The sequence below is a fragment of the Lepidothrix coronata genome, unplaced genomic scaffold, assembly GCF_001604755.1.
Source record: "Lepidothrix coronata isolate B3197 unplaced genomic scaffold, Lepidothrix_coronata-1.0 Scaffold302, whole genome shotgun sequence".
In the NCBI taxonomy this organism is placed as follows: Eukaryota; Metazoa; Chordata; class Aves; order Passeriformes; family Pipridae; genus Lepidothrix; species Lepidothrix coronata.
In genome coordinates, this window is record NW_016690482.1 from 203952 (window position 1) to 223537 (window position 19586).

The following is a 19586-nucleotide window of genomic DNA, read 5'->3' on the forward strand; positions in this document are numbered from 1 at the left end:
AGAGGAAATGGCCCCATCTGGGAGAAGAGACCAACCCCCACCTGTCCACCCCTTTCTTTCAGGGAGCTGTAGAGAGAAATAAGGTCCATCCTGAGCTTCCTTTTCTCCAAGCTGAGCCCCCCCCAAGCTCCCTCAGCCACTCCTGGTGCTCCAGACCCTTCCCACCATCAGGTCTTTTATCGTTTGGATGCTGAAGACAAAGGAGAACTTTCTGGAGGGGAATGTTTTGAATTAAAGTCTTCAAATGGGTGGTTTAAGACCAACCCAACTCATCTAATTTAGCACTTAGAGAAGACTCTTAACCCAATCACTGTCTTCCTCCCTCCTCCAGGGATGATCCTGGTGCTTCCAGGCAGCGTGAGGGGTCCAAAAAATTAGGAGGGACGGAAATTAGGAGGAGCACAGAGTTGTCCCTTCTTCCAAGAGGCAGCAAGAGAACCACAGGTTGTTTATGGTTGATTTTGGATGAACCAGTGGGAGATGGAGCTGCTTGAGCAGCTTCCTGGCCACTGGAGATCCACAGAGGAATTCTGGAGGTGACCAAAGAGCTCCAGCAAGTCCTCAGGGCATGGAAAGCAGGGATTGCAGGAGATGGTGAAATCCCAGGATCCTGCTCCTCCCGGTCTCAAAACCAGCTCCAGGAGCTCATGGCAACTCACCTGCTGCAGTTGATGACCACATCCTCTGGCATGATCCTCTTCTTCAGCATCCCCATTTTGGGGTGGTCGCCACGGCCACGGAACAGCCCCGGCGGCTCCGTTTTGAAGTTGCCGATCTTCTCGCGGTGCCCATCCAGGATGCAGTAGCCATATTCCTCCTGGATCTTGTCTGCCTCCTCCTTCAGCTTCTGAAAGAAGCACCAGGACACCAAAAAAAAAAAAAATCATGGAATGGTTTGAGTTGGAAGGGACCTCCAAATTTATCTCATTCTTATTCCACCTCCCTGCCCTGGGCAAGGACACCTTCCACTAGCCCAGGTTGCTCCAAGCCCCATCCAACCTGGCCTTGGAGACTTCCAGGGATGGGGCAGCCACAGCTTCTCTGGGCAACCTGTGCCAGTGTCCCACCACCCTCCCAGTAAGGAATTTCTTCCCAACATCTAATCCAAACCTACTCTCATCCCACAGGATGAGTTTTAACCCCCATGGCTCGTGTTTACCCAACACCACCCCCCTTTCCCTGGAGAAAAGGGAGGGCTGGGAAGGCAGAGCTCAGAGGGTGGGAGAAGGAGGCAAATCCATTCCCAAAAGGTGGCTCATCTCCATCCACTTTGCAAACCTTCCCAGTGATGCTGATGGAACAACCCCAAGGGCCACCAGTCCCTCAGCAAGGTCCACCATCCTCTGGATAGAGCAGGACCCAAAACCATGGTCCAAGGATGGCTGGCAGGTTGGAAAACCATGGAAAGGGCAGGACCTGCTGATAAAATTCACGAAGAGCAGGATGATGGTCATAGATACAAAGCTGCTCCAAAGAGGTCCCAGGGCATTCCAGCAGGAAAAAACGAGAAGCAGGAGCCCAAACACCCCAAAGTTGGACCCCAAAACACCGTTATCCAGTCCCAGATGTCCCAGGGATGAGTCCTGACCTGCTTCTCCTCCTTGGGGAGCGCTTTCCGTGCCTCGCTTTTGTCCACAAAGTACTTGTGGATCTCACTGAAGTCACACTTGGCCAGCTCCTGGATTATCTCCTGCTCCTCTGAGGTCATCTCCTGGGGAAAAGGTGGGATGGGCTGGATAAAGCTGGGAGACCAAACTAACCTCACACAGTTTGTGCCTCTCCTTCCCAGAAAAGGGAACAGAGACCCATATTCCACCTCTTTGGAAAAAAAATCAGGAGGCACAGTCACATCCAGCTTCCACAGAGGGAGGTCTGGATGACCTTCAGATTCAACCAACACCCAGAGAAACAAAATGCAGCCAAAGCTGGGGTGGAACAACCTCTGACATGGAAGAAAATCCCAAAAAAACCACTGCAGGAACTTCAGGGACTGCAGAAGGTGCACAAAAAGGTATTTGGGGGGTGTAAATGCACCCTAGCAGGGCTTTTGGTTTTATTTAGGACCATGAGGTTGTTCCTTCAAGCCCCCAAACATTTGGGAAGCTGTCTGGAAGATCCAGCACCTCCTCCCATCACCAAAACTCGGGGGGGAGCACAAGTGAAGCCCTCAAAGATGCTGCAGGCAGCAAATCCCAACCCAAATCCCCCCCAAACCAAGGAAACAAATCAGAATTCAGGATTTCATAGTTATAAATAAGCCACAAAAGCCTCTCATTCCCTCCCATCCCACGCCACGGCCTGATGACGGATATCAAGGAAGCCCTCCCAGGGATGTACCTTCCTCCAGTCGTGGAAGAAGTTGTTCTGGAAGATCTCCTTGGTCGTGTATTCGTGGTCGAGCATTTTGGCATAAAATGTGGCGATTTCCTCCGTGGCCAAGCTCAGCTTCAGGGGTTTTCCTGGGAAAAGAGAGGACCTTCAGCATCAGTTAAGGGAACAGCCCAATCCCAGAGTCCTTTGGAGACTCCTCACATTCCACGCTCCACCAAAACAGGGACAAAGGGTGAGAAGAGTCACTGGCAGGAGCTCAGCGCCTCCTGCTCCAGGATCAATGTCCACAGCTCTTGGCACAGTGGGATGTTCCTGAATCCCACCAATTCCAGGAGGCAGGATCCTCCTTGGAGAGGTTTCACCTCATCCACACAGATGGAACAACCATGGGATGCTCCAAGCTGAAGTTTGTAAAAGACATAAGAGGCAAGAGCCTCTCCTGGTTGTCCAATGGATCCAAGAATCATGGAATAGTTTGGGTTGCAAGGGATTTTCAGTTCCAAAACCCCTGCCATGGACAGGGACACCTTCCACTAGCCCAGGTTGCTCCAAGTCCTGTCCAACCAGGCCTTGGACACTTCCAGGGATGGGACAGGCACAGCTTCTCTGGGCAGAATCTGGGATCAGTTCTCTTGGGGGTTCTCTGGGTCTGGGATCCTTCATGTCTGGGATCGGTTCCCGGGCCTTCTCCGGGCCTGGGATCGGTTCCCGGGCCTTCTCCGGGCCTGGGATCGGTTCCCGGGCCTTCTCCGGGCCTGGGATCACTCCCCCCTGGAGGTGCCAAAGCCACCACCCTCTCCTGAGCTCTTCGCCCAGAGAAACACACTGAAACCAAGGAAGAACATCTTGGCTCATCCTAAGAATTCCTTGGAAACAACTTTCCAAGGCAAGCTGGAGGAAAAGCAACCTGCAGAGCTCCAAGGGATGGTCCAATCCCACCTGGACCACCGGAGTTTGGGGTTCCTGGACTGCAGACCATGGATGGTCACAGCCTCAGAGCAGCCCCACGACAACCCACAGGCACCACGTGGTCCCTTCCGTGGTCTCCTCCTACTTGGGATTGTTGTCTGTCTACAAACACTTTTCCATCCAGGAATAGTGATAATTTTTAAGGAAACAAGCCAAGATCAAAGATTCCAGGCCAAAGCCACCAGCCCTGATCCACACAGCACACGGGTGGATCTCCAACAACTTCAGAGGTCACAGAGAAGGTTCAAACCCTGCCAGGGATCCTCCTCAGAGATCCAAAAAGTCTCTGACAGCCCCATGGATGTCCCAGCAGTGCCCTCTGGTGTCTCCAGACACCTCATTCCCCAAAATTGGCCTTTTTCCTACTGGAAAAAAGGCACAGGAAGGCCCAGGGATGGAGCTGAGGAGCACCAAGACCCCCAGGGAATGTGGTCCCCTCCCATCTCCAGCACCCCTTTGGCCAAGCCCCAAGTTGCCCCTCCTTGCCTGGATCCACCAGAAATGAGTTCAGGGATGAAGCTGAGAGCAGGAAGAAGACAATCCAGCAGAAATGGGAGGAAAACAAGGACAGCAGAGCTCTGGATCTGTCCTGGATCAGCCCCTCGGCAACGCCGGAGTTGCTGTGAGTGATCCTTGGTGACCCTGGGGACACCAGGAGCCACGAGCAGGAGCTCAGAGCACCTCAACCAAAGCCTTCCAGATTTCACGGGGCGAGTCACTGAGGCCACGGGACAGGAAAATCCTGGTTTTCCAGCCAGGATAAGCTTCAACTCATCCTTAAAACTCAACCCCAAAACGCACCTTAACGAGGAAAAAAAACGGTTCCTCAGGGAAAAAAACCAGGATCAACTCCTGAATAACCCCAGAACTCCTTCCACCTCCAGCTCCAAGCAATGCCTGCAGGCTTTATCCCATGGGATATTCCTATTCCATACAGCAGAAGACACCAGCTGTTTTTCCAGGGAAGAGACAACCCCGGGTGCCATCCCGAGGCGGACGTACCGGCGTAATAAAAGCGAACGTCTTCGGGAAGGGGCTCGTAAAGGGGGGCAAAGTAGGGGCCCCTGTGCTCCAACTGCGTCCACTTGACTCCATCTTCCTTCTTTTCCTCTTCCCACCTGGGAGAAGACACAAAGGGGGGAACAGTGAGAACATCCCAAACCCCCAGGGTGAAGTTCCGGACCCCAAGTTGGCCCAAACTCCAGGTGAAATCCCGTTTTCTCCGCTCCCGCCTCGGTTTTCCCGTTGTTTGAGACGAGGGAAGCTGCAAAGGAATCCAGGGAAAGGTGTTTTGAGGAAGCGGGTGGTGATATTGGAGGGATTCAGGAGAGCAAAAGGACCTCAAAGATCATCTCATTCCATGGGAAGAGACACCTTCCACTATCCCAGGTCGCTCCAAGCCCCATCCAATCCATCCTGAAGAATTCCAGGGATGAGGTAGCCACTGCTTCCTCTGGAAAACCTGGAGCTGTTCCTCAGGATCGTTCAGAACTTTGATTTTCATGCAAATAAGATTTGAACACATCTCCCCCCTCAGTCAGAAGAAACAGGATTTTCAAGTCCCGTTTTCCGAGTCTCGGCTGGAGATTCAAAATCAATTAATTAATTAATTAATTAATAAAAAGGTCAGGGATAAATGAAGAGGTACAGCACAGGATGGGGCACTGGCCCTTTAATTCCAGCATCTCCAAGGGAAAAAAAAGCCAAGGATTGCTGGGAAAACACGGACTGAGAGAGAGAAATTCCCGTTTCTTGCTCAGGAGGCGGCCCCGGAAGCATTTGGGAATTTTTCTCCTTCCCCCTGGAAACGTGGAGGAACGGATGGGTTGTAGGAAAAGGTGGATTTTGTCAGAAAAACAACGGGGGGGAAAAAAGGATATTAAGGAAAAATCAATGAGTTATAGGAATTTTGGATGGGAAATAAATGGGGAATAAATCCAGTGTGGCAAAAGGTGGATTTTCCCAGAAAAACACAGGGAAAATGCAAGATATTAAGGAAAAAAATCTTCAATTTTGCAGACACTGTTGGGTTTTCCCTCTCAGCCCCTTCGTCCTGCCAAGAGTGACGAGTTCAGGGCTTCAGAAAATCCAGCAAAACAGGTAAAAAATGGCAACAAAATTCAATTTTCACACTTTTGCCCCAAGAAATAAAACCAAAAATTAAATTTTCAGGTTTGCCTTAAGAAATAAAACTAAAATTGAATTTTCACACCTTTACCCAAAGAAATAAAACTCAAATTCAATTTTCACACTTTTGGCCTTAGAAAGAAACCCAAAAATTCAGTTTTCAGTTTTACCCAAAGAAATAAAATCAAAAATTCAATTTTCACACTTTTACCCAAAGAAATAAAACTACAATTGAATTCCCACACTTTTAGCCCAAGAAATTAAACTACAATTTAATTTCCACACTTTTACCCCAAGAAATTAAACTACAATTGAATTTCCACACTTTTACCCCAAGAAATAAAACTATAATTGAATTTTCACACTTTTGCCCTTAGAAATAAAACCAAAAAATCCATTTTCAATTTTACCCCAAGAAATAAAACTCAAATTCAATTTTCACACTTTTGCCCAAAGAAATAAAACTAAAATTGAATTTTCAGTTTTACCCCAAAGAAATAAAACTAAAATTGAATTTTCAGTTTTACCCCAAAGAAATAAAACTAAAAATTCCATTTGCACACTTTTGCCCTAAAAAATAAAACTCAAAATTCCATGTTCACCCTTTTACCCAAGGAACTCAAACCAAAACCCCCCCAAAGCATCCCGGTCGGATCTTCCCGAGGGGCCGAAAGCACATGGAATATTTACCATTTCCACGGAATATTTACCATTTCCACTTGTTTTCCGCCTCTTTTTCCTCCTCTTTCCGCGCCTTTTTGTTGTTTCTTTCTCCTCCTCCTTCCTTGGATTTCCTTTTCCTGCTTTTCCCTGGAGTCTCCTCCTCTTCCCTCTTCTTCTCCTCCTTCTCTTGCTCTTCCCCTTCCAGCTTTTTCTTCTTGCTTTTCCTCTTTTTCCCTTTCCCTGGCCCATCTCCCTTCCCTTCCTCCTCCTCCTTTTCCTGCTCCATCCCCGTGCTCCGTGTCTCTCCCACCTTTTCCTCCTCCTTTACTCCTTTTCCATCCCCACTTCCCTTTCCTGCCTCATCTTTTCCCTCCATTTCACCTCCTGCTCCTTCCTCTCTTTCCTCCTCCTCCTCCATCTTTTCCACCTCTTGCTCCTTTTCCTCTTCCAACACCTTTTCCTTCTTTATTCCCTTTTTTCCCACCTTTTCCGCCCCCTCAACTTTCCCCTTCTTGTGTTTCTTCACTTTTCTCGTCTCCTGGTTTTCTCTCCCATCCCCCTGTCCCTGAAATCCGTTGCTTTTCCCTCTTTTGGCTCTTCCCTGTTCCCCTTCCCAATTCCTGCCCCCATCACTTTCCTCCTCCTCCTCAATTCCCTCCATCCCATTCCCAAATTTATCCTTCTTCCTCCCTCTTTTCCTCTTCAATCCCTTTTCCTGCTCTTTCTTTTCTTCTTGTTTCTTCTCTCGTCCTTTTTTGCTTTTCAGGACTTGGGAATCCCATTCCTTTTGGGGGACAGGGGGATCCAGCTCCTTCTCCTCATCCATTTCCAAATTCCCAGGATCTCCAGAAGGGGAGGAAATCCCACCAGGAACACCATCACTTGGCTTTGGGATCTGTGGAAAGCAGCCAGAAGGGAAGGAATGTTGAGGTTGGGAAAAGAGAGAGGTTATCCCAAAGCCCAGGAGTGGCTGAGGGATGTATTCCATGCAGGATCAGGTCCAGGGAATGTCATTCCTCCCAGATTTCCTACCCCAATTCCATTCTGGCTCTCCAAGAGCTGCTGTCCCACTGCAGGTCCTGGTTCCCGGGGTTTATCCTGGGACCTACAACGAAATTCCAGCCACTTCTCACCATCTTGGGGAGCACCAGCTCCACCTCTTCCATCCAAAATTAGGGAATTGCTCCCAAACAAGTCCTTGTTTCTCCTCCAGGGAAGCTCCACAGGTGTTGTGGCACACGGAGATATCCCAAAACAGCAGCGGATTTTATCCACATTTAATCCCACATGGATTTGATGGGATGAGGAAGCTCAAGAAAAGCAGGACCACGAGGTCTCCAGACCAAATGGGCGACATTCCAAGGGAATATTCCCAGAGAAACCTCAGGGGAAAAGTTTACAAGGTTTGGGAGCACCAACAGCACACGGGACAGGCGGGATCAGGTTGGATTTCATGGATACAGCGGAGGAGGAGATGGGACTGCTGGGATTGTGGGGACAAGCTCCTTCATCCCAAGGCAGCCTGAGGATGGGAAGGGAAGGACGGGGAAGGACGGGGAAGGACGGGGAAGGACGGGGAAGGACACAACTTCACAACAATCTGCAGGACAAGGAGTGTCCAAATCCACAATTCCTTCCATCCACAATATGGGTGGGGAACATGGGAATGTTTCCCTGCTCAGCACAGAGATCACTGGAATTTCTGGGATTTCTGTGGGACTTGGGAAAGATTACAAAGCACAACCTGTCCCTATAAAATAACTCCTCCCAAGGTTTCTCCGAGCCAGGCAGGGAATTGGGAACATCATCTTGGAGCTGCTCCTGTTCCCCCCCAAAAATATCCAAGCAAAATAGGAAGGAAGGAGTAGCAAGCACAGCCTAAACCAAGCCTACCTCTCCACAGGGTGGATTTAGGATGGATATCGGGAAAATTCTTCACTGGAAGGGTGGGCAAGCATTGGAATGGGCTGCCCAGGGAAGTGCTGGAATCACCATCCCTCCTGGAAGTGTCCAGGAAACATAAACGTGGCACTTGAGGACATGGGATAGTGGTTGGACTCGATGATCTTGGATGTCTTTTCCAACCTTAATGATTCCATGAGGGTTGAGGTGATGGTGTCCCCTGGCCCCACATGGAAATGTGGGGTCTTTTCCAAACTCTGTGATTCCAGGATGGAGGTGATTGTGCCTCCATGTCCACGTGGAAACTTGTTTCTGTCCCTTTGGGGTCATTGTCACTTCCCAAGAAAGTTCTCCCTGCTGGACAAGGTTGAAGCTGAGCTCAGCCCATGGATCAGCCCCATTCCCTGCCTCTCTCAGCTGGATAAGGCTGGAGCTGAGCTCAGGCCATGGATCAGCCCCATTCCCTGTCTTTCCCAGTTCCTGGCACCCCTCAGCAGAACTACTTTGGAACCACAGACCTGATCCTACCCAGAAAAGAGCTGGAAAACCACATTCCTGCTCCCAAGGAAGAGGCTCAACAGAAGCGATGGGATGGCTCTCCTGGAATTCCAGGGGAGCCCAAACAGAAGAGCCACAAATTCCTGCTTTTATCCAAAACATCCCACACAGTATCTACAAGAGACAGTGAAGGGTTTGGCCCTTTTCTCCAAATTAATTTAGGCTGATCCTTAATTACCTTAATGTGGGACAAAATGGGGCACAGGAATTTTTGGGATGGAAACAAAGCTCCCAAGGAAAAAAAAACACCAAACCAGGAGCCAGATGCTTTTTCCAGCTGGAATGCACATCAGACCATCCCCACTAAACTCATTAGGGAAAAATATCCCGGGAAAACAAGCTCAGCCCTTCCAATCTCATTAAGAGATCCATGACTCAGGAGGCAAAGTCCTTCCTGCCACCTTTTGGGATCGGCTCTTTATTCCAAAGGTCTCATTAGAGGCCTCTCAGTGGGCATTTTGAAGAGGCAAGAGAGGATTAACCTGCTTAGGCCCGAGTTCAGCTTCTTATCTCCACCCAGATCTAGCGCAGGGAGAGGGAAGGAACAGCCTTTTCCCAGGATTTGGGAGGCTGGTTGTTCCCACCTCTCCGTTCCTGGAGGTGTTTGCAACTGAGCAATCCCACCCTGCTGACTCAGGGAGCTTGGATGGGGCAGGACCTTCCCTCTCCACCCTCAAATCCCAGGATTGAGCCTTAAATCCCCCTCGGGATGTTTTTGGAAAGGTGTCACTGGTGAAGCTGCTCAGCGGAGGCACCAACTGCTGGTTTTGGTGACCCAGGGCTGTGCAACCCCACAAAAAAAAAAAGAAGAAAAAGGACAAAATTCCCAATTCTCCGGGTAAAAATCATCCCAAAAGTGACTCAACTCACCCTGAAGAGTCTTGAAGCTCCACGGATGGTCCTTGGGGGAGGGTTCCTTTGGTCTCCTCCTGGAATATATTGGGAAAGGTGACCTGGAACAGGTATCCCAAGAGCAGCATCACTCCCAAAAATCACCCAGCCCCTCACCCTGCCACCGTTTTCCCCTTCCTTGGCCTCCTTGGTTGGAAACCAGGAGCCCAAACCAGCCAAGATTTTCCAAGCTTTGAGGTTTTTCTGGGGTTAGGAAATCCCTGCCTTCCTTCCAACAACACCATTAAAGTATTTTATGGAGCAAAAACCCGAAAGCTCTACCCCTCCTCAACCACCTGCTCCTTGGATGCACTGCTGGGATAGAATTCCAGGACTAACAGGAATGGGATGGCTCCAAAATAAAGATGCATCAAGTGCCAGTTTGGCTCTTAGGAGGGGAAATCACCTTTGTAGCAGATGGCAAGAGGGAAAAAGGGGTGGGGACAAAGCCACAGGGTGGGAAACACAAGAAAGGGACAAAATAGAGGGAAAACTGGGATAGAACCTGGAAAAAAATGAGCTCAGAGGGGACACAAACCCTAAAATCTGCCCCTTGGAGGCCACCAGGAATCTTATTTTAATATCTGCAAACTTGTTCTCAAAGCTGAAACCAGATTTTTTTCCTGCTCCTGACCACACCAGACACCCTGAAACCCATCCCAAGCTCCTCCAACCCTCTCCAAGCATCCAGGCTCTCCTTAGAAATTCCGCCTTCCCGAGTTTCTCTTTCAAAGGAAACCAAAACCACAGAGGGATTTTTCTTGAAAGCAGTTGCTGGGTGAACTCATTAAAGGGGGAATCAAAACCTCAGTTAATTAGAGGTTGGTTAGGACAACGTCAACTTTCGTTCCCTGGGAATATTCCTGCTCTGGGATTCACAATCCTACAGCTGCTGGCAGGAATCACGTCAGGAAATTTAGGAACCATGACCTTCCAAAGTAAATCCTGCCTGTGGATTCCTGATGTTTGCACCGGGAACAGCAGGACATGGATCACAGCCCCCCCCACCCCTGGGGGGTTTTTCCAGGCTGTGGTTCCAGTTTTATCCCGCCAGGAAAGAGTTTGCTGACATTTTAGATCTTTTTTGGAAAAAAAGCCTCTCTGCTGGTTTTCCACAAGAGGACAAATGGGAACTGTTAATGTGGGCAAAGCAAAACGTTGTAGGAATTAGCCCGGATCAGCCAAAAATCATGGAATGGTTTGGGTTGGAAGAAACCTCAAAGATTATCCAGACCCAACCTCCTGCCATGGGCAGGGACACTTCCCACTATCCCAGGTTACTCCAAGCTCTGTCCAACCTGGCCTTGGACACTTCCAGGGATGGGGCAGGAAGCCCAAATCCCTCAGGAAAGATGCTGCAGGATGAGACCAATCCCAACATTATGCTTGGGAAGTGACAGAGTCCCCCGTGTCCCGGTGCTCCTGGGAAAACTTATCCCAGGATAAGTCAAAAAATGTGAGTTATCCAACTCCCACAGCGACACAGGGAATTTACTCCTTAATTTAATTCCAGATGCTCCAAAAACAAGGGCTTTCCCACATCCTCAGGCTGTAGGACACCACCATCACAGATCCCTTGGGAACAAACCACGGGAGTGCTCCCAAATCCTTCAGCTCCGAGACCACCACGTACCGAGCCCGGGGCAGCTCCTTCCTCAGCTTGGATCCCATTCCACAGGCTCGAGCCAAGACCTTTCCCTCCTGCAGCCTCCTGCTTTAGGGAGCTTCTTGGACACGGAGGAGACAGAAGGAAAACACGATTTTTAGGATCATGGAATGGTTCGGTTTGGAAGGAACCTTAAGATCATCTCATTCCATGGGCAGGAACACCTCCCACTGCCCCGGGTTGCTCCAACCTGGCCTTGGACACTTCCAGGGATGGGGCAGCCACAGCTTCTCTGGGAATTCCATCCCAGCCCCCCAACCCCTCCCAGGGAAGAATTCCTTCCCAAAATCCAACTTAAACCCTCCCTCCTTCATCTTAAGCCCATCTCCCCTTGTCCTGTCACTCCATGCTTTTATTTCTCCCATTCTGATGATCCAGGCAGCACAAGGGAAGCAGAGCTGGACGTGGCACTCCCATGGGATGATCCCAGATGGAGGGAGCAGAGCCCTGGAGATCCCATCTCCTCCCTGAGGGGAGTCCCCAGGACTCACCTGCTGATGACGTTCTCCTGCAGCGGCTTCTCCTCGACCTCTGGTGGTTGTTTCTTCTTCTTCTTCCCTTTTCCCCCTTTTCCTACAGGGAACTTTGCACCAGGATGGAGCAGCATGAGGGAGAAGGAAGTTCATGCCATAGGGTTGTTTTGGTTTGTTTTTTTTTCCCCATCCATAAAACTTTTGGGACAGTCACCAAGGTCACCCCAGCAGGGAGAAAGAGGTACCTGCACTGAACATTCCGGCTCCTTCTTCCCAATCTTTGTCCTGAGCTCCTTTGGCACCTCCAGCCCTTTCTCCAACTCCTTCTTTCGCTTCCTGGGGACAAGGAAAAACTGATCCCACTGAAGACAAGCAGGGAATACCCACAGCAAACCCCTTAGTGGGGAAAATAACCCATGGTGTGATCCCACACTGCCCAACCCTGATTTCCAGAAGCACCAAAAAAGGGCTCCCCAAAGGAAATTTAGAGGGATTTTTCCTGCTTGATCCCTTAAGGCCTGAAATTCCCAGGAAATCCAGAGTGCTCATGTAATGCTGGAGCCCCCCAAAATCCCCTGCCACGCCCCACAGGACCCACCTGCTGCTCTTTTTCATCCCACTATCCCTTGAGACTCCCATGGCTCCCTCATCCAGCAGTTCTTGGGAATGTTAAGGCAGAGTCCTCAAGGATGTCACTGCAACAACAGGGAGAAACCCCGGGGCTGGTAGAATCCCAAATTTTCTACCAGAGAAAACCAAGAGCTCAACCCCAAAAGGTCAAGCTCAGGTTTAACAAGGACCCAAAGAGACCAAGAAACAGCAAATCCTTGAGTCCAGCCCCTGAGCTGCTCTGGGAGGTGGGAAAAATAAAATTCCTGCTAAAAAAAAAGAAAAAAGAAAAAAAAAAGGCAAGGGAAATCCCCCCAAATCATGAATTTCGGGAGGAATTCCCAGCTCCCACCACACTGGAAAATAATTCAGCAGAGCAGAGAGACCCCTCAGCTCTCACCTCCCTTTCCTGGTGGCTGCAACATCCAGACCCTCCCAAATCCCTGCTCCCCATGGAAACTCAGAGGATGGAGGAAGTAAGGCTCATATTAAACACCCAGGTGGTCCCAATCCATGAAAAACCTCCCCAGCTGAGAAAAAAATGGGATTTCTCAAGGAAAGAAGAACCAAAGCACCAGGAAACATCAGCTGAACTTTTCGAGGAGTAGAAAACACTTGGAAAACTTCCATGTTTTCCCACACTTTGTTGTACCGGGAGCACCCAGAGCTGCTGGTGGGACCAAGTTCTTCCCCCAAACCCACCCAGAGAAGAGGAGACTTCACCCAGTCACCTTCCCGAGGGAAACTCCCTCCTCCAGGAAGTTTACTTAAAGCCCCCCCCCCCGAGCCTGATGGGAGGTTCCCAGCCCAAAATGCACCCTGGGAAAGGAAGTTTTAGCCCCAAATTTGGAGAGAGCCCCTTAAGCAACAGCGAGGAGACCCCGAGGGGGGACTACTTTGCACCCCTCAGGTGGAGGATGGGGCCAAATATATGGATTTAAAAACAATTTAGGAAAACCCACCTTGCGGGAGATCCCCCCCTCTTCAATCACAGAATTAAATTATCCCCAAATCCAGCTGCTTTTCATCCATCAGGTTGGATTTAGAGGGGTCTCAGAGCCCAAACGGTGGGTCCAGAGCCCAGATCCCATAGGACAGTGATTCCTGGTGCCTCCAACCCTCATCCTGAAGCCCTTCCCAGGGCTCCTCTCCAGCCCTATTCATGGGATGAGTCCATTGCTTCCACCTGCCCGTGGGGGTCATCAGGAACCTCGTTGCAGCTGAGCATGGAATGGTCTCATCCATCCTCAGGCTGGTCGAGAGAACACCTGGGAAGGGGATGGAGCAGAGGGACAACAGGGGTTGGGGCACAGGGACAACAGGGACACAGCAAAGCTTTTCCCAAATTGGGAATGTTCAGCCTGGAGAAGAGAAGGATCCAGGGAGACCTGAGAGCCTCTTCCAGGGCCTAAAGGGGCTCCAGGAGAGCTGGAGAGGGACTTGGGACAGGGAGGGGAGGGACAGGACACAGGGAATGGCTTTAAACTGACAGAGGGGAGGGTTAGATGGGATATTGGGAAGGAATTCTTCCCTGGGAGGGCGGTGAGGGCTGGAATGGAATTCCCAGAGAAGCTGTGGCTGCCCCAGCCCTGGAAGTGTCCAAGCCCAGGCTGGATGGGGCTTGGAGCAACCTGGGCTAGTGGAAGGTGTCCCTGCCCATGGCAGGGGGTTGGAATGAGATGATCTTGAAGGTCCCTTCCAACTCAAGCCATTCCATGATTCCTGGAGGGATCTGCCCATGCTTTGCCCAGGCTTGGAATCTCCATCCTCTTCAGCTTCCCAGCCTTGTGCCTTCCCAAACGGGGTTTATTTTATCCAGGGGTCTTTCAGAGGCTCATTCCATCCATCCCAACCTCTCCTGGCACAATGGGAATCATCTCCGCTCAGGCTGAGCTTTGGTGGCCCTGGACTGGGAGCAACCTCATTCCCTGGGGCATTCCATAAAAACCTCTGCAAGACAGAGGGATCTTCACAGCCCATTTCAACCCAAACCATCCTATAATTCCAGGAAAAAGCTGGATCTGGGGTCAGTAAGAGCTATGGCTCCCTGCTGAGATCCCCATTCAGGACGAGTAGCGGGGCCATGAGTTCCCTTGGGAAGGAGCCGGGAGCGGAAAGTCCCGGAGGCAGGGCTGGCTCTGGGAAAGCCTCTTTGATCCCTGTTGCACCACCCCAGGAAAAATGCATCCAAGCCACCTTTCCTGCTGGATGAGAAAGGTTGGGAAGGGATGGGAGAGGGAGCAGGGAAGGACGACTTCGTGCCGGGGCTTGTTCGCCCTCGGCCGCCTCCTTCCAACCCAGGGACTGGCTTATATTAAATTTGCTTCCATTTTCCATGGATTCCATAAGATTTGTTCAGCTTGGAGAAGGTTTCTCCCAAGCCTGAGATCTCCATGATGGGAAAAAGTGGGATTTACAGGGTGGGTGAGCTGGGAAAAGCTTGTCCTGACCTGGATCAGCTCCAGGTGCTCGTCCTCCAACCCAAGCACGACTTGGGGCAAAGCTCTTGATCATTAAGATGAATTTTATATATTTTGATGGATTTTCCCTTTGGAATCGGGGGAATGGAAGCAGGATGGCTCCATCCAGAGAACGTGGACCACAAAGTGGGGCTGGATCATCCCTGGGGAAAACCAGACTGGAATGGGGTCTCTGCACAGTTTGGTGGCACCACAATGAGCAGTTTAGGGATGTATCAGTGCCAAAATCCCAGGATTTCCTAATCAATAATTCCACCTTTCTGGTCCAGCAGCTCCTTCTGGATTGGGAAATACAGGAGAGAGAGAAAACCCTTCCTAATATATTCCTTTCTTTGGGATCACACAGTCCTTGAAGCCCCAGTGAGGAAAAAATGACTGGGAAAGGTGGAATTCAGTTTAATGTATTCAGACAATTATAAAATAAATATGAATAATAAATATAAATTATTTATAAATTAAAAATATATTAAATATAAATAATAAATATAAACTACACATAAATTATATAAAAATATGTGAAATAAAAATACAAATACATATAAATGATAAATATAAAAGGCTTAATGCCAGGCTAATTTTTCTCCATCGTTATAGAGCTGGATGTGCCTGGAATTCAATGGGATTCATCCCGCACAAGCTTGGGCTCATTAACTTAATTAAGGCCCAGGTAATGACTTAGGGACCTTTTTGGAGGGACAACAGCTCAGAGGGGGGAAACAGGGCAGGACTGGCCTGGATTTGGCTGGAAAAAGGAATAAAATAGATTTAATTTTATTTCTTCACGCATTTTTTAATTATATTTCATATTATGACGTGGTTTGTACAGGAGAAACCCCTGGTGGCTTTAGCAGGGCAAGGGCACAGCTGGCCCAGATGTTGCCGAACTGCTCCGGGTTGGAGGTGGAGTCATCCAGATGTGTCCAGCCTAGGAGTGGACACTCATCCAGATGTGGCACTGGAGGTGAGAGGGCTGCCCAGATGTGGTGGGGATGGTGAGGGGGGCACCTGGTTGTAGTTGGGGTAATCCAGATGTGCCTGGGGTGGGATCGAATGCGCACCCAGATGTGATAAGGGAGGTGGGAGGGGCACCCAGATGTGGTCGGGGGGCGGCTCCTGGTTGTGGGTGGGGTCGTCCAGATGTGTCCGGGATAGGAGCGGACATTTGCCCAGACGTGGCACGGGAGGTGGGAGGGGCACCCAGATGTGTTTGGGATGGCTAGGGGGACACCTGATTGTAGGGGGGTTCATCCAGATGTGCTCGGGGTGGGATCAAATATGCACCCAGATGTGATAAGGGAGGTGGGAGGGGCACCCAGATGTGGTCGGGGGGCGGCTCCTGGTTGCAGATGGGATCATCCAGATGTGCCCGAGATGGGATCGGACACGTGCCCAGGTGTGGGTTGTGGAGCAGGACGGGCACCCAGATGTGTTTGGGATGGTGAGGGGGGCACTTGGTTGTGGGGGGGTCATCCAGATGTGTCCGGGGTTAAATGGACACTCGCCCAGATGTGGCACGGGAGGTGGGAGAGGCACCCAGATGTGAGGAGGTGCTCTTGTTGTAGGTGGGGGTCGTCCGGATGTGTTTGGGATGGTGAGGGGGGCACCTGGTTGTGTGGGGGGGTCATCCAGATGTGGCCGGGGTGGGAGCGAACCCGTTCCCAGCTGTTACTCAGGGGGCAGAAGCGGAGCCCAGATCCAGACGTGGCCGAGACGGGGGAGTGCTCCCGGTTGTAATTGGGCTCATCCAGATGTGGCCGGTGGGGTTGGGCCCCGACGCCCCCCCCAGATGTTCCGCGGGGGCGGGGCCGCTCCCGTCTGTGCCCGCCCGTGGGCGTGGCCTCAACCCCCGCCTCCGGTGACGTCACCCGCGTTCTAATTCCCCCCGTTGCCGGGGGCAACGGCCCCTCCGGTCCCGCCCTCGCCGCGCTCCCATTGGGCGATGCCGCCGTCCATCAGCGCCGTCCCGCTTTTCCATTGGCTGACGGGGGTTACGCCCCGCCCCCCCGCCCCGCTTATCCCCCGCGCCGCGAGGGAGCCGCCTCTGGGATCGCGCCGGGATTTGGGATCGGCGGGGCCGGGCGGGGGCTCTGGGGCTGAGCGAGGACACCGAGCCGGGAGTTTGGGGTCGTCCGAGGTGGGATATTAACGTAGAAGGGTTTGTAGGGCGGCGGGGTTTGGCTCTTTAAAGGAGTTTGGGGGGGTCCCCGTGGCTGGAGCATCTCTAGAAAGGGGGGGTTTGGGGGGTTCCCACCCTCCTTTTGGGGTGGTTCTGTAAGGGGAAGGGGTTTAACCCCTGTAGAGAGCTCTGCAAGGTGGGTTTTGGGGGGGTTTAACCCCCCTCCGCAGCTGGGGTAGCTCTGTAAGGGAAGTTCTTGGGCGTTTAAACACCTCCTTTTTTTGGGGTCGCCCTGCAAGGGGAGAGGGGTTTAACCCTCGCACCGCAGCTGGGGAAGCTCTGAAAAAGGAGTTATTGGGGGTTTGAACCTTCTCCCCCTAGGGGGGTTTGGGGGGGGATTGAGGGGGTTTAACATCCCCCTCCCATTTAGGGCAGTTCTATAAGGGGGGTTTGGGAGATTTTAACCCCCCTCCCGAGCTGGGATAGCTCTGAAAGGGGAGTTAGTGGGGGTTTGAACCCTCTCCCTTCATTTAGGGGGGTTTTGGGGGTTCCCCCGATCTGGGGTAGGTCTGAAAGGCGAGGTTTTGGGAGTTTAAACACTCCCCCCCTATTTAGGGTAGCTCTACAAGGGGGTTCGGAGAGGTTTAAACATCCCCCCCCTATTTAGGGCAGCTCTTGCAAGAGGAGTTTAAAATCCCCCCCCATATTTAGGGCAGCTCTTGCAAGAGGAGTTTAATCCCCCCCATAATTAGGGCAACTCTTGGAAGAGGAGTTTAACCCCATATTTGGGGTAGCTCTGCAAGGGGAGTTTGGGGGGGTTTAACTTCCCCCCCACCTCATCTGGGGTAGCTTTAAAAAGGAGGGTCTGTGGGGTTTGTGTCCCCCCCCTTTCCCTGGGATATCTCTGTAGGGGCTGGGTGCTCACATCTGGCCAGATGTGAAGTGCAGAGGGCTTTCCAAAATAACAGAGCAGGGGTTAGAGGGGGTTTAAGCCCCCTCCTAAACCTAGGACGGGACTGGGGGCTAGTCCAGGACAACCAGAGCAGCCCAAGGAAAGGTCATTGAGCCCCCAACCCACCCTGTGGGGTGAAGAGGAGCCCCCAAACCACCGTGTGGGGTGAAAAGGAGCCCCCAGCTGTGGGCCCACTCCTCCCCACCCTGTGGATGCTGCATCCCTGGAAATGATGCCCCCCGAGGAGGAGAACCTGGATGGCCCCAGGAAAGGGGACAGGGACGGTGGCCTCGTCCTCCTGCACGGCCCCAAGAGCGGCAGCACTCGGAAGGTGAGGCTGGGGGGTGCCAGGGGTGGATGCAGGGGGCGGGTTTGGTGTTCCCATGGAATCCAGGATGCTGGTTTGGTGTCCCTGTGGGATCCACGGGGCCGGTTTGGTGTCCCCGTGGGATCCATGGGGCCATTTGGTGTCCCTGTGGATTCCATGGGGTCGGTTTGGTGTCCCTGTGGATTCCACGGGGCCGGTTTGGTGTCCCTGTGGGATCCACGGCACCGGTCTGGTGTTCCCGTGGGATCCATGGGAACCAGGGACCATCCCCTGGGCATCACCACCCACTGCTGGGCTCAAAGACGCTTTAGAGTTACAAGAAAACCTGGATAAATATTAATTTTGGGGCTATTTCCATGTGTTTCCCATTAGTTTTGTCCCCTTGGAGCCAGCAGAATAATTAATAATGGGTCTACAATAATTAATTAGTGCTGGGGGGGGTGAAATCCATGGGGATTGTCCTCAGGCTGCCACCAACCCCAATCCCTGCCATCCCCTGGGCATCAACACCCATCCCTGGGCTGGAAGAGGCTTTGGAGTTGTAAGAAAACCTGGATAAATGTTAATTTTGGGGTCTGTTTCCCATCAGTTTTCTTCCCCATCGTTATTCCCCAATGGAATATCGGGGGTGCCCTTTTTTGGGGTGCAGGTGCCTCCTGGCCTGACACATCAGGAAGGGCTTCAGGTGGGATTTGGGGGTGGAAGAGACCCACACAACCCTCTCTCCCAGCTCCTCATCCCTAAACTCCGCTCCCGGATCCCATCTCCCTCCTCCGGCTCCATCCACGACTTCCCAGTGGCTGCTTTGAACCAAATTCTCCCGGATTTGGGGGTTTTTTCCTCCTTCCTGCCCACGGGAAGTTGGTCCAGCCGGGTGGTGCCCGCCCCTCCTCTGGCTCTTGGAGGTGCTGGCCAAGGTGTTGCTTCCTGGGAAGTTTTCCCTTGGGAATTACCCCCCAAGAAAGTCCGGCTGTGGGTGTGAGATGGGCCCAGCAGAGCTGCTCATTAAACTCCTTTAATTAGTGACAGGGGGTGAAATCCATGGGGATTGTCCTCAGGGTGCCACCAACCCCAATCCTGGGCATCAACAGCCACCCCTGGGCTCCAAGGGGCTTTGGAATTGCAGGAAAACCTGGATCAATGTTGATTTTTGGGGCGATTTCAGTGTTAGCTCTGTCCCCTGAGAGGCAAAGGAAGAAACCTGCAGGAACTCTGTAAAACCCCAAACTAAAACCCAAACTAAACCCTAAACTGAACCTCAGGACCCCAAACTAAACCCTAAACTGAACCTCAGGACCCCAAACTAAACCCTAAACTGAACCTCAGAACACTAAACTGAACCTCAAACCTCCAAACTAAAGCCTGAACTGAACCTCAGAACCCCAAACTAATGCCTGACCTAAACCTCAAACCCCCAAACGAAACCCTAAGCTGAACTTCAGACCCCCAAACTAAACCCTAAACTGAACCTCAGGACCCCAAACTAAACCCTAAACTGAACCTCAGAACACTAAACTGAAC

The 19586-nt window shown here is 51.5% G+C and overlaps 2 protein-coding genes across 7 annotated transcripts in view; one reads left to right on the forward strand and one right to left on the reverse strand.

Annotated features, from left to right (window-relative positions):
* The window catches only part of TOP1MT (topoisomerase (DNA) I, mitochondrial), a 15506-nt gene extending 9309 nt beyond the window's left edge, over nt 1–6197 (reverse strand). Inside the window, exons 1-5 of one of the 6 annotated variants that reach the window (XM_017837390.1) lie at nt 6138–6197; nt 4303–4418; nt 2338–2459; nt 1589–1711; nt 660–847 (exon numbers count right to left, since the gene is read on the reverse strand). In XM_017837390.1, coding sequence (XP_017692879.1) covers nt 660–847; nt 1589–1711; nt 2338–2403 — 377 coding nt within the window. In that variant the 5' untranslated portion in view covers nt 2404–2459; nt 4303–4418; nt 6138–6197. Of the gene's footprint in view, nt 1–659; nt 848–1588; nt 1712–2337; nt 2460–2532; nt 3104–3238; nt 3458–3550; nt 3743–3786; nt 4048–4302; nt 4419–6137 lie in introns of those variants that run through there. The other 5 variants (XM_017837388.1, XM_017837384.1, XM_017837385.1 and 2 more) reach the window with 5 other exon arrangements.
* A 10469-nt stretch (nt 6198–16666) lies between these two features.
* The window catches only part of RHPN1 (rhophilin Rho GTPase binding protein 1), a 42405-nt gene continuing 39485 nt past the window's right edge, over nt 16667–19586 (forward strand). The window contains exon 1 of the mRNA XM_017837376.1: nt 16667–18068. Coding sequence (XP_017692865.1) covers nt 17967–18068 — 102 coding nt within the window. The 5' untranslated portion in view covers nt 16667–17966. The remainder of the gene's footprint in view (nt 18069–19586) is intronic.